The sequence below is a fragment of the Mastigoproctus giganteus genome, chromosome 11, assembly GCF_048544385.1.
Source record: "Mastigoproctus giganteus isolate SK-2022 chromosome 11, ASM4854438v1, whole genome shotgun sequence".
In the NCBI taxonomy this organism is placed as follows: domain Eukaryota; kingdom Metazoa; phylum Arthropoda; class Arachnida; order Uropygi; family Thelyphonidae; genus Mastigoproctus; species Mastigoproctus giganteus.
Genome location: NC_143585.1, coordinates 24,977,116 through 24,992,640, shown reverse-complemented (window position 1 = coordinate 24,992,640; position 15,525 = coordinate 24,977,116). Strand labels below are relative to the sequence as shown.

General features: G+C 36.1%; 1 protein-coding gene across 1 annotated transcript in view; it reads right to left on the bottom strand.

Moving 5' to 3' along the window:
* Gclc (glutamate--cysteine ligase) overlaps positions 1-1,902 on the bottom strand; it is a 103,668-nt gene extending 101,766 nt beyond the window's left edge. The window contains exon 1 of the mRNA XM_090384367.1: positions 1,753-1,902. Within this exon, the coding sequence (XP_090240493.1) occupies positions 1,753-1,902 (150 nt within the window). The remainder of the gene's footprint in view (positions 1-1,752) is intronic.
* Positions 1,903-15,525: the final 13,623 nt, after the last annotated feature.

The following is a 15,525-nucleotide window of genomic DNA, read 5'->3' as shown; positions in this document are numbered from 1 at the left end:
GAATTAATATTGATTGCTATCAGTGAGTAGTACCATACGGTACTGCAAGAATCACTTAAATTTTACCCTGGCAGTCAGTTAAATTCACCGGCGGTGTGCTGATTTAATAGGTCCTGGGGAGAACACTGAAGTGGAGGGAAAAGGTGGCCCAGGGCTCTTTCACCAGGCTCTCCATGTGCCTGTGCGATACATACAGATGCTGCAAGCTTGGGGGGGGGGGGGTTACCCAGAAAGAGAATATCATATATTTAACCCCAGGAGCCCACATCTGGTGAGTATGGGCTTGGCACACCCAGGGTCCTGAGCTGGATATCATCATTCTTTTCTTCCTTGGTGATTCCTTTCTACTTCTGACTGACACACACACACTCACTCACTCACTCTCTCTCTCTCTCTCTCTCTCTCTCTCAGAGTAACTCAGAATTTTTTTTTTTTTGGCTGGTGCAGAAAATGCCCCAGGCTTCCTTGCACCATATGGATGATGATGATGTACAATCTCTAGATGTCTGATCTGCAGAGGAATTCAGCTTAGCATTATAGCAGGACATAAAGCTGCAAAACAGATCATACAGGTTTACAATGCACATAATTTGGGCTTCCTTAAAGGCTGCTGCATCACAAACTAATGCTAAATGGTATTCTAATTTAGAAGTACCATTTTAGAATCAGCATATTTCAAAGAATGCAAAAAAAAAAAAAAAAAAACAACAAAGCATAAAAAATTACTATCAGGAAATCAAATGACTCACAAAATTACTGGTGGCTATAATCAACTGTGTGAGAAGTAACAAATTGCAGTGTTACTTAAGGGTGGATTTTACAACAGTAAAGAGATCCGTAAAGAAGAAAACTTGTACATTCATCAGAACTGCATGTTATTCTTTCGGTAATCATGCCAAAAGAATTACGATGTGCACAGTAGTTTACACAAAGTGATGTACTGCAACACAGAACAGTGAATTGGAAAATATGGGAAAACAATACCCAGGAACTGTGGGAAGTGATAACATTCACATCAATTCAAAAACCAATACCATTCACCGAGTGGCCCATATTTCACCAGAAAGTGGTAGTCCTGTGTCAAAAACAGTCCGCTAATTTCGTCACTGCCTACACTAATTGAATAAACACTACTTCAACCTCTGATCAATTGGGAGAAGTAGCGATTATTCAATAATTACAAAATCTGCATCTTCCATCTTTACTATCTGAAATTATCGGTGGCCATGAACACACACACACACCCGCCGAGAAATATAAGAAACAGCATAATATAACGTAATATGCTTCTTAATATGTACATATAATAAATAAATATATATGCGCACAATTCGGGGTCATCCCATTCATATCCAAATTAACTTTGGTATCAGTATTGGCAAAACGATAGAAGGAAGCATGCTTATACAGCTACAGCAAAGCAATGTATTCACAATGCTTCCTAAGTTGTTAATATTACTTTCTATCTCTTAAAAACATGAAACTTTCAACAATTTCTTTCCTATATAAGTAAACTGTTTCTCGATAAACTGTATTATGTTCAAATACACGTGCAGAACATTATAGTAACCCAAGAGTGAAAAGAAAAAAGTAAATATTCAATGCCCCTTCGCCTCAAGAAACATTATCACTCCTTTTGCAATGCAAGTGTAAAGCACGTTTTCATTGACAGCCACATAACATAACTCACGATAAGCATTATCACAAGAATTTCATTCCGAAATGAAAGCAAAATGTTTAGAAAAACATTACCTCATCTCCCCACAAAAGACAATCGTTCTGTCTGTCTTTTAATCGATGAAACAAATTAATGAACTGAATGACGCCATGCATACGAACATGATCACCTAGTTTTTCAGTTTCTTCCCAGGTAAGAGGAGAGCCTTCGGAGAGCAGTCCCATCTTACCCACATCAACACTTGATATATTCTTGAATTAGGCTACAAAACTATGCCATTATCGCTCTTCTCAACGAGTACCCGGCATGTTCACAAAACGTTCGCGCAAGCGCAATAGTTACAATGCTCAGTCACATGGTCGTGCATATGTTTTGTTCACAGAGGGTGGCATCGCAACTTCCTTTAGTGTGCTGTAAGAGGAAGTTACATAAATAGCAACCTTTTCAAAGAATTGTGTGAATATTATTTAGGTCAAAATTATGATTTTTTTTTAAAATCAAAAATAGAGATAAACAAGGAAATCTTAAAAACAACTCTTACCTTATGGATTTTATTGTCACTGTAGTTATGATAAATGATATTATATATACATTAAGTTCTTGAAATAGCTGTTGTGATCGGCGTTTCTATTAATACTGTATATTATCTATACTGTTTATACAAATAAACATTATTTATTTATTATTTAGATAAATGCAGCGTTATATTATATATTTTTGGTGAAAATTACCTCATCTGACTATGTGTATTATGTCTGTAACCTATATGTTTTCTGTTTGGTTTGCTTGTTTTGCTGGACGAAAAACTAGAGTTTTCAGGGAGGGAAAACCTTATTGTCCACACTTGAGACGGACTAACTCAGTCAGGGAATGAAAAGAGCCCATAAAACTTCCTTGCGTCATTGACGAGATTCGATCCCAGACCTTTAACACCTGGTGTGGGGACTGCGGTGAATATAACTACTGTGATATCCTCAAAGACACCCCTACACGAACAGAACAGTTTCAAAGCTAAGTACCTTTGAACAATTGTCGATTAATACTGACATAATTTGGCACAATTGAAGTAGAGAAACTACTATATAGCCAATTTCACTAATGTATGGAGACCCAGGGGCTCACATCTGGTGAGTATGGGTTTGGCACACCCAGGGTCCTGAGCTGTATCATCATTCTTCTCCTTCTTTGTGATTCCCTTTTTCTTCTTCTTCTTCTCTCTCTCTCTCTCTCTCTCTCTCTCTCTCTCTCTCTCTCTCTCTCTCTCTCTCTCTCTCTCTCTCTCTCTCTCTCTCTCTCTCTCTCAGAGTAATTCATACATTTGTATTATTTGAAACTTTTATTCTTCTCCCTTCTGCAAGGATCCATATCAATGTCAACAAAAGACCCAAAGAAAATCCTATAGCCGAACTCTCGATGCCCTGAAAAAAGCAAGATTGATCAGACCTTAATATTAGATTTCGTTAAAAACAAAAAAAGAAAGAAAACACTGAAATTGTAGCCCTACTAGTTTCGGTTGTTGGCGCATCAGAACTTAGGCCATATTGCACCGTATGACTGTAAATTACGTATGTCCTGTGGTCGCTTTTGTTGTTTGCTGGATCAAAGAGCCCAATTTCCTGGAGAAAAAACATGCTAACCTCGCCTGAGACCAACGAACTTAGACACGTTGTAAAAAGATCTATAAAAATTTTCCGTGTGATTCACGGAATTCGTGACTCAGGTCTTCCCCACGCAGTGTGGATAAGACCGCGATTATACCAACTGTGATTATTTCAATACTAACAGCATTGAAATAAGGGCAATTGCTAACAGTACTTTCTTATGCCAATCAATTTCCCTAAAAGAATGCATTTACCGAAGACACATTCAGATATAATGAAATCCATATTGGACTTCAAAAAGGAGGAAAGATTGCCAAAATTAAAAATCTTAAAGAACCCAATTCTTGATTTAGTCTTATGCTTGAGATTGAGCTTCTCTGGAAACAGAAGATACATCTCATGCTGAAAGCACAGAAATATTTAGTTTAGGACATATTCATTCCAGAAACATGCATGTGTAAAGAAATAAAAAAAAAAATTGAAGAAATTTGGTTTCAAGAGGTTGGGACGATCTTCAAAACAGACATTGTGGCATTAACAACAGATGAAGAAGAAATTGATAAGTTCGATATAGAAAATGAACAATAGATGCTAATGATTGTTAAAATCTGGTAGTAACTGATATGATGTTGTGTACAAGAAACGATATGAAGCCAAGTTATGAAAGAGAAGCATAAATTTTTTTCGCGTCATTTATGGGATTCGAATTCAAGTCTCCTCCACTACGTGTGGGTAAAGTAGTGATTATACCAACTGTTGTTGTTGTAGGATTTTAGGAGTATCAGCAACTAAGGCCATATTTCTCCGTATGTACTGTCTCTAAGTTGCGTGTGTTCTATTGTCGATTTTCTTTTTGCTGGACGAAAAACCCAAGTTTCCGGGAGAAAAAATCATGCCACCCTCTCCGAGACTGACTAACTCAGCCACGTTGTGAAAAAGGCCCATAAAATTCCTCACGTCATCGACGGGACTCGAACTGAGGTCTTGAACGTCTACTAGCAATTAGAATATTAACACAATGCTGAAAAGAATTTTTGAGTTAACTATCTTTGAAAATCTTATCAATTGTGTTTTAAGTTAAATGTTATTTTTCACAGTCACACCATTCGCTGGGAACTCTATATATGCCAAATATTCTCAGTATATTATATTGTAAGTATATCTTTTTTTGTGCAAATGCAGTGCTCTAGTCGATATGCAGTATGACGTTGGGATCATGCTTGTATAAATTAAATAAATTCCTTCTGCATACCAGCAGAAGGAAGTAGTCGAAAGTGTACTATGAAGATTCAATGCTGTCACTGGAGGAAAAGTGGACTTACAACTTATTAAATTGTGTATTAATTTATCTGGGAACTAGGCACCTACTAGGTGTTCTGATTGAGGTGTATAAGGCCTTCAATGGTTTGAGCAAGCTCAGTGCTGGTGGAATTGTTCCTCTTGCTTAGATTATTCACCTGAGGGGCATAGATTCAAATTTAGGAAAGACAATTAGCCTAGTGGTCAGGCGCGCGGGTGCATAAGTACACGTGCCTTGAGTGACCTGGGTTGAAGCCCGTGACTGCTGAATATGGTGCTATTTCTTATATTCTCTCTACCTTGTGAATTTCTCTGACCGTGTGGTCGTCCTGGAATATAAACAGGAAATTTATTTATTTATCCAATTGCATAATATATGTGCGGAAATTTTCCTTAACCAGTGGACGGTTGATTGTTGGAACAAGATTCCACTTGTCGTAGTAGGGAATTGACAACTTAAATAAGTTCAAGGCAGGACTAGACAAGCATTTAGAGTGAATGGATAGGTGAAATGGGAAGGATTTTTCATCTTTTTTTTTTTTTTTGTCTTTGTTTTTTGGCTGATGCTGTATAAGCTTGCTTTCTTGCATCATATCGCTCTACTAATGCTAATGCTAATTTCCATATTAAAACTTGTATTTTTCCAAAGTTGATGGAGTTCCAATACTATTGGTATAATTAAATGTAACTCTAATCATCTACCCCATACAAATAAAGCTGAACTAACTTATAACGACTCCTTAAAATAACCACTTCACAGTAACATGAGATTTTAAGATAACAGTTTGAACCGCCATTGATCAATGTCACAAAATAACGGTTATTACGTTCTTCAACCATGGTTGTAATGCATAATTATTACTGGAACTGCTAATAAGCCGGAACATGTAAACTAGCGGGCTAACTTGAGAACATGTTCAGGGTTCATTGTTTATATGGAGAATCTGCACGTGTAGCACAGTGGTATCGTCACCGTCCTTCCGACACCTGGTGGAAAAGGACCGGCTTCGAATCCCGTCGATGACGCGAGGAACTTTAATGGGCTTTTATCACTCCGTGACTGAGTTATTCGGTCTCATGCGTAGTTAGCAAGGTTTTTTTCCCCCCATAAACTGGGATTTTTTCGTCCAACAAAATAGGTTAGTCGACCAGAGAACACACGCAATTTACAGATGCAATATATAAATGGGTATATGTAAGAAATTACGGGTGGCACCCCTAATATAATAATTTGAATTTGTTTATATTGGACTGTAAAAAAATAACCACATGGCTGATGTTGGCAAATATTCAGGACACGAAAATTGCAAGACATTTTTAGGGAAAGCACGTACTTTGAGCTTGCAGTCTCTTCCAAAAGTCTAATTATCGATGAAGTTGGTATTAGATAAATGAGGTGGGGATTTAAGAAATTCAAATCCATCCTTTTGTCGATAAATTTTGCTTTACTATTTTATAGGAAAAGTCCTAGATAGCAAAAAGTCTTTAGAGGAAAAGTCCTAGATGTTGTATGGGTAAACATGTCATCAATGTTCCACCAACTGATGCCCTCACGTGTAGTAAAATGGTTACAATCATCTTCCTTCCCATACCGGGTGGAAAACGCCTGGGTTTCGAATCCCGTCAATGACGCGAAGAACTTTGATGGACTTTTTACACAACGTGACTGAATTCATCGGTCTCAGGAGAGGGTTACATGGTTTGTTCTCTTGGAAACTCGGTATTTCATCCAGAATACGCACAAACTGATCACTCAATATGACGATTTACAGACATAATATACGTATACAATATACATTAATTCAATGCACTATATATTTTTTTTAACTTTTGTTTTCTGAAATATGGGTAATAATATTTTGTTTAAAGTATAAAAAACATTAATCATGTTATGGATCATACTTTTAAAATCGTCTAAAAAGAACTGCGACGATCTGTTTGCGTATAAGGGTCTCTGAGCTAAAGCAAGTGAAGAGGCTTTAAAATATTCTGATCACTGTATAAATCCTTAGCCGCACGAGAGGAAAAGCCGTGATTTATTTGGTTTATGCCAAAATTCGAAATGCTGGGAATTCATTTTTTCACTTTCACAAGTGCTGTCACTTCCATGCATTTCTTCCATGTGTTAAGGCTTGCACCTGTACCTGTTGAAGCATGTTTTAGAGTTTTATCAATTAGAACTTTCAATTGCCTTTTCTTAACTTCTTTACAAAATTCGATCACTCGCTTAATTATTCTGCGAGCTTCGGAATGATACTTCTTATCCTTCTTTGAATTAAGTAGATGATGAAAATAATAAAATTTAGATACAACATAACGGCAAACGCAAGCATAATGCGGATCTTTTGAACAGATTTTTGTTGCAAACTAAACAAAAATTTGATGGCATTCGAACCACAGTTTTGGATCGGCAAACCCCTAACATGAAACGCTTGACAATAGCAACAGGCAATTCTCTTTTGAGCTTTTAGCAGTCACAAAGAACAACCGTATCAAGGTAAACAGTATACAGAAGGCTTCAGGAGAGGGAACTTTATGCCAGACCTTCCCCAAGAGAACCCATCTGACTTGATGCACCGTTTCTAGTACCAAAAGCAATGGCCCAACGTGTTGATGAATCAAGACTAAACCTTGAAACTGATTTTGGACCAGTTTTCATCTGGAACACGTATCTTTCATTCCTCTAACACTATGAAATGGGACTTGGAACGATCTGACATTATAACGGGACATCATGATTAAGCGATAAATTGAAATCCATATCTTCAAGGAAATGTCCTAACCAGAGGTGTATTGCTAAAAAAATAGTATCGGAACGCTCGTTCTCCAGAAGACTATATGATAACCCGACATAAACTGTACAGTAACTGAATCAGACTTCAGACTCACGATTCATAGAACAGCCAGTTCTAGAGTTCAGCTCATGGCGAATAAAAATGCAGCGTTCCCACGCATCACAGTATATCTCATTCGTTGGATCTCTTTATCTAACACATTGTACTTTAGTAAGAAACGTTCAAGTTTCATTGCGAAATTTATATTTTTGTTTTTAAATTAATCTATTAATTTTAAAGATCACTATTAATATATATTTTTAGTAGCAATCGGTAAAATAGATATTTCTCCCTCCCATTTGATTATGCCATTGTTTCATAATATTAGGTGTATAAATTTAATGATTTTCTATTATGACATTTAGAAAAAGTACCGAAATGTCGTTCCGGTGTGTTCTGGCCCGAATACACCACTGGCCCTAACTACTGAAAAAGTAGTTAGGCCATTTGACTCTGTAAAAGGCTTTCAGAGATGCTTATAGTCTTAAATCATATTCATCAACAAATAGATAAATTTCGGTTTATGTTTTGTACGCTCGAGATCAGAAGATTTTAAAGTTCATTTTAATTGTGTTATTGCAACCATTATATCAGTGCAGCTTAGCAATGGATAGAACCTTTTTTATGGCAGCATACGGGCTCAACCTTGCAATATACCTACTGATGTACCTGTACGTTACCACAGAGCAACGGCCAATCCTAGATAATAATACTTAACCAGATTTGCGTCCCTGTGGATGGTTACAATCACTGCCCTGCCTACACCAAGTGGGAAATGCCGAATCCCGTCAATAATACGAGGAACTTTAATAGCTCTCTTCACTCTATGACATGGCGAGTCAGTTTCAAGCAAGGATAGCAAAGTTTCTATTTTTTTTATTCTGGAAACTTGTTTCAACTAGAGGAAAACAAATCCGACCAGAGAAGACACACTTTATGGACATTACACACATGGGCAGATGAGTCTGTGCTCGAATAATCGCATTTCACTCAGCTGGTCTACGAATCTTTCAAAGAGATGATATTCTGTTGGCATGGCAAGCCAGATCTCTCGGACTTAAGTCCTATTGAGTACTTCAGTAATGCATCAGAAATAAGGAATATTTGGACTTGCCAATATCCTCATAAAACTCCTAATGAGCTAAGACTGGTTCTTACAAATGAGTGGAATTTAAAGAGCATAACAGCTCATTGTAAGAGTTGTTTTAATATCAGAGAAGATTATACACCCTATTTAATGCCTCATTTATTCAGGAGTGATTCCTCAGTTTTGGATAGTTTTGGATATATTTATTTTCAAACTCAGTATAAAGAAGTTGATTGATTGTTGTAGAGTTTCAGGCGCGTCAGCAACTTAGGCCATACTGCCCTGTATATAATATGTCTATAAATTGCGCATGTTATGTTGTCGATTTGCCGTTTTCTGGACTAAAAATCCGAGTTTCCGAGAGCAAAATCATGCTACCTTCGCCTGAGACAGACTAACTCAGCTACGTTGTTAAAAATAGATCCATAGATACTCCTCTCATTATTGATGGGCTTCTAACTCAGATCTTTTCCACCCGGTGTTTGAAGAACGGCGATTGTATCACTGTGCTATTAAGAGGGTGTGTAAAAAAGCAATGATCACAATACATAAATCAGGTTGATCGGGTATATTTAGTTCTCTTTATAGGATGACAAATTAGGAAATTTACATTCAAAATAAGGAAAGATAAGTGAGGAATGGATGTAAAAAAATTTGCCTTTGGTCAAAGAACATTCAACTACTGGGACAAGTTAACACCTAGCCTTGGACAGAACTCGTCATTAAAGAGAGTAGGTAAATATATGGAAATAGTTGAAACATATAACTATGGAGAAATTGTATTTTAACTTATTTTTATATTTTATTATATTTTTCTTGGTGGCAGATAATGCATAAGCTTTATTTTCTTGGGTCATTATATCATTTTAATACTAAAAATGGAGTTTTATAATACACTTCCACAAAAGATTTGATTGAGTTCCATTATATCGACGTTTTAAACCGACTGTTTGAGAGGACGGATTTACAGTTGTAACTTAACATTTGGACAGCTATGTATTCTACAAAGCAGTACAACAAATAGATCATGACCAAAATCTGATAAGAAACAGCAATAACAGGTGCGCAATATTAAATACAGTAGATCCATTCTGCCTTGATGAATGTAAAATAAAGGAACATGGGACTGTGTCACACCAGATTTCGTGCATTTTTCATAATTTTCGTGCATTTTTCATCCTTTTCTGCTTCATAAGTCATCACCAAATTTCAGCGACCTCACTCCATAAAATTACACTAATAATATTTTGCTGGATGAAAAGCATTCTAATGCTTTCTTAGAACATGAAAGTTTTTTGCATTTTGGAAACATACATAAGATTGATTTCCACAGCAGAGTTATATATGTTAAGAAAACTAATTGTGAATGCTGTGAATGTCATTCTTAGAGGAAAGGGGAGGGCAATTGTCAGTTCATGCTATGGCCTACATAAATGACCCAGACGACGCAGTTCCAAGATTCGGAGGTCGATATATGCATGAAAGATGAAAAATACACCCTTTCAGGTTTATTTATATCTCCTTTTGTATATATCGAAGAAAGGAAGATTGTTTTTTTTTCTAGGTATTTCACGTAACAGAATTTTTGATAAATGAAATATGAATTTATTTCATAAATAACAAGTGAAATAAAGTGAAAAAAATGAAATAAAGAATTAATATTGTTTCATGATCTAGATAGTTAAGAAAGGGTCTTAAAATGAGTATTTTAAGACTTAAATGAGTATATCAGAAGGGGTCTGAAGGAGTATTTTGCATTTACATTCACACAGGAAGCGTCATTCAAGGAGGCGAGAGCCAGATGTCTGTCAACTTCTAACAGGGAGTTAAATAATTTTGTAATAGCTGAGAGCAAATTGGAGAAATTGTTGGAGTTGAACATAAGGAAGCCACCTGAAGTGGATGGCATCTATCCAGTTATATTAAAGGAGGCAGCAAAGGTAGTAAGCAAACTTTGTGCCATAATTATGAGAGCTTCCTTGGACTCAGGGGAGTTTCCCATGGACTGGAGGTGTGCGATTTGCAAATCTATTCCCAATTAACAAAGGGGGTTCAAAAGGTGACATAAGTAACTATAGACCTGTTAGTTTAACTTGGGGGAAATAATGTTAGTTAAGGGGGAAATAATGGAGTCACTGGTTAAAGGAGCATTGCAGGATCATCTAGACAAGACTGTAGTAATAGTTAAGACACAGATGGGTTTGTTAAAGGGAAGTCTTGTCTGACCAATTTAATTGGACACTATGCTATCACAAAGGAGCTGGACGCAAAAAAATAATTTTGATACCATATACTTGGATTTCAAGAAGGCTTTTGATACTGTTGCGCATGGAAGACTGCTGTACAAATTGGAACAGTGTGGCATTAAGGGCAAGTTGCTGCTATGGATAAAGGGATGATTGAGTGAGAGAAGACAGAGACTGGTAATCAATGGACACTGCTCCTGGTGGACTAACGTTATCAGTGGAGTTTCCCAAGGTTCGGTGCTTGGCCATTGCTGTTTTGTGTATTCATCAATGATATTGATGAAGGTATATCAGGCTTAATGTCCATGTTTGCAGATGATACAATGTTTGCAGGGTTGTTAACGACAGTAAAGACACTATGCTACTGCAATTGGATCTAGATAAGTTGGGCAAATGTGCAGAGAAGTGGAAACTGAAGTTTAACATTGACAAATGCAAAGTACTACATATGGGTAGCAGTAACCCAAGAGAAACGTACCAACTGTGCGGTACTACGCTCAGGGAAGTGGAGAGTGGAAAGACCTGGGGGTAATTGTGTAGCCAGATGTGAAGTTATGGAGCCTTGTGAATGATATATAGGAATTTTGCTACCAGGTACAAAGAGGTGATTGTCCCGTTGTATAAGGCAATAGTCAGGCCACACCTTCAATACTGTGTATAGGTCTGGAGGTCTCATTTTATGAAGGATGTCGAGTTGCTAGAACGAGCACAAAGAAGTGCAACATGATTGTTGAGGGGAACATAGGGGTACTCTTACCAAGATAGGCCAAGATACAGAACTCTTACCAAGTTCTGTAAATTTCAGTGCCTTGAGACTAGGCACATGCGAGGTTATCTGATTGCTGTGTATAATGCCTTGAACGGGTTGAGCAAGCTCGATGGTGATGGGATTCTTCGTCTTGCTCAGATTAAGAACCTAAGTGGGCATCGGTTCAAATTGATGAAAGACAGTTGTAGAATAGATGTGCGGAAATTTGCCTTTAGCTAGCGGTAGTTGATTGCTGGAACAGACTTCCATCTTTTGTTGTGGAAGTTGATAGCCTAAATAAATTTAAGGCTCAGCTGGACAAGTGCATAAGCTTGCCCTCTTGTATCGTATGCCTCAACTAATGCTAAATCTTAGAAAGGGTCCTCAAAATTTACAGGTTAGTTTTTTGGAGTTGGATTTGAATTGATTTTTTGGATTTACAAAATATTTTTCATTACTGAAATCATTATGTTTTTCAATTATCGATAATTAATACTCGTATAAAGAACCCATTCAGATATTTTCAACTTTCTTTTCTGAAATGCAATTAGAAAAGAACTGAAATCAACCTAACATGATTTGGAAAGCACAAATCTTACAAAGTAATAAGCAAACATTTATATCATTTGTATTTGGACAGGGTTAGATTTAAAGCTGATTTAAAAACCAGCTTAAAGAACTCTTTTATTAATAAAAAGAAGAACGGTTGATTTTGATTTTTTAATAGGAAAATTTTGAATTTACCAGACCGCTTCAGAGAAAACAAAATCAGAGTATATAAATTTCTTAAAACTTAGTTTCAAAAAATTGTAGCAGAAACATTTGGGAAAAAAGAAGTGTCAGTAAACCTGTACACATTAACTTTTAAAATTAAAGAAAATGGATTTTTTATTTCATATTATATAATTAATTTAAATAATTCAGAACTTTGATTCAGTGCATTGATTGTTTAAAAATTCTAGCTTAATCTGTTTTTCTCTATTTTTGATTCTCCTGTGCATGGTTTAAAAAACGCGTGTTGTAAATCAGAAAACATTAAAAGTGTTTTTAATGTTATAAAGATTTCTTCCCTATTCTTGGCAGATGCTGAACGCTTTTACACTCATTTGCCATTCACTAAATAAGTTTTTCATCCGTCTGTTTTAAGTTCCACCTGACAAACATGTTTAACTTTCATTCATGTAAAAGTATAAATGTGGCCACCTAAAACAAACGTAAAATTCGCTAACTGTGATGGTAGATGTTTGGTAGATGCTACGCATATAAACTTTGAAACATCGAAAACCTGCATCTTTAATATCTTCAGTACCAATCAAGTCAGACCAACCAATCTTCTAAGTGGGACTGAAAATAATTATAGCATGATATCTTCAAGATTTCCATTGAAAACCGATAGAGAGACCTTCAGACACATTTTTGTTGTTGACATTTTGAATATAAGTGGTATTATTCACTGTCTGACAATCCCTTACCAAAGGGATTGTCAGACAGTGAATTATCTAGGGTTTTTCTTGCTATATCACATCAATATAATTCTAAGAAGACAGAAAAAAAGAGTCATACTGGCGCTGATATTAATAAAAATGTGTATTTGTAAAGATTTAGATATTGGAAAAGGTTGTGCAACACGTATTTTTTATCCGTTATGGATTTAAAATGAACGGTTACCTGTGCCCAGTATTTATGTTGCCCCATTTAGAATAGAGTACGTGACTTGGTGCTATAAGCTGCACGCCATGGTCTGGTAACTTATGCATGGTCTCCATTTGCATTCTTAAAAATGAAAACAAAAATATTATTTATTTTCAGATAAAATGAAAGTGATTTTCAAGGGCAGATCTTGCTTTCGTGTTTGGAAAAATGCATCTCTATAACATCAGATAATTTCGTTAGAATTAAAACACTTTACATAGGAAAAATAAAATACGCTAATAAATCATAAAAATTTTTACAGCTGCTGTTTTCGTTTCCATTGAAAAATAATTCGATATTTAATCTTTAATTATCATCATCAGCAATTCAGACTTGTGACTGGTCAGTTCCTCATTGAGCTGTCTCCACCTTTGTCTCTCCTGTACCTTTTTGTTTTAGTTCCTCAAAATGCAAAGTCCTGCTTCATCCAGAAACGTCCAGATGAAGGTATTTTTTGGTCTTCTCCATGGCATCTAGAAGCAAACCATCATGTTGAATCACACTGCCCACCCATTTGAATCTAGTTGATCTTATTATACCTAGAATTTTCCTTTGTAATACTTTCACATTTAACACATTTTCAGTTCAATTAATTTTTTCCATCCTGCGCCAGCACCACATCTCGAAGGTCTCAAGTCTCTTTTTGTCTTTCTTTGTAAGAATCCATGTCTCTGCTGAATATAGTGCCACTAATCAGATATATATCATTATTATCTTCTTCCTAATTTCCTGTGACATCTTCTTCTGTGTAATCAACGACAGTTTATTCTTGAAAGATTGTTTTGCCATTGCAATTCTGGATTGAATCTCAGTTTGACATGAAATGTCCTGTGCAAATAACTGCTCCAGATACCTAAAGTGATCTACCAGTTCTGTTCTTACTCCATTAATCTTAATTCGGAAGAGAACTGACCTTTTACCAATCATCATTGCCTTTGTTTTCATCACGTTTATCTTCATTCCATAATCAAGTGCTTTCTTATTTAGTTTTCTGATCATTATTTTGCAGCGTAGCAGGACAACCTGCTAGTATGGTTGCAAACAATCTGCAAACTTAATAGCCTGTACGCACTTTTCACCTGTTTTAACCCTTCACTTCTTATTCCCAAGTGCTTCCTTTATTATCACTTCGGCAAAAGTTGAACAATCCAGGTGCATTCCTGTCTTATTCCCTTTTTAATTTTAGCTTCTTCTGTCAGTTTTCTCCTCAATTTAATTATATAAAAGTAAAATACAACATTGTAAATTTTACATAAAATCTAAATTTCTTTTGCAATTAATTTTAAATCTATTGGAAAATAGTAATTTAATTCTGTTAAAATGGTCTGATTATTTGGTAGATGCAGATGGATAATCCCTATGTTAGTGCGCTTCCGCATTCTGATTTAAACAGAGATAATAAGGTCACGAAACCAGCCAAGGAACATTGAGCTATCTTACATAATAGTTTGTAAGAATACATCCGCTAACATTACTTGCAAACAACATCAAGCATTGGAGAAGGATGTCGAATCTCTGGATACTATTCATAATCTAACTAAAGGAAATTGAAAACCTTGACATACTGTAGATATGACGTGGACAGTTTATTTACGTTTGCTGATATATCAGTCAGAGATAAAGCAAAGTAGAAGTACTTAATGAACATGTACACGGAACTCAATATGTTGGATTATCCGGACCATTCTATTAAAATTCTGTTTTAATTCTGAACCAATTAAATTTTTTATGTGAATTAATGTATACACAATATAGTTTAGATAACACAAGTACGAGAGGGTGTTGAAAAGTTTCTAGCCTCTTATACACTGCTCGACAAAATTAAGAGAACACTTGAAAACGTGGTACAAATCAGGCAGCTTGCGATGATGAGGGACAAGACGCTCGTAAATATGATAACATGATATCCATTACGGAGTATGATCTCCTCCAACGGCTAAATAGGTCTGGCAACCACGTTCGATGTAAGGGCGTCTGTAAGATTCTATGGCAACAAATCCCATTCTTCCACCAGTGCAGACCTTAGCTCACCAAAGACAGAGAAGATGGCTGTCGCGTGCAATGCGACACCCAAGGGCGTCCCACATATGTTCGATTGGATTTAAATAAATAAATCTCTATTGTGAAGTACAGAAAAAACATTCAACACAATATCCCATGGCGAAAAGCGTCAAGGGTTCACACGTAGGAGGCTGAGGAAAACAACTTACAAAATACAGCATACAAATACAATAGCAGAATACAGCTTTGTGAACATATTAAGGAGTAAGAGTAACAAAAGAGTGATAAATATCAGTTTGATTTATGTTCCCGGAGCGTCGCAATCTTCTTTTAGAAGGT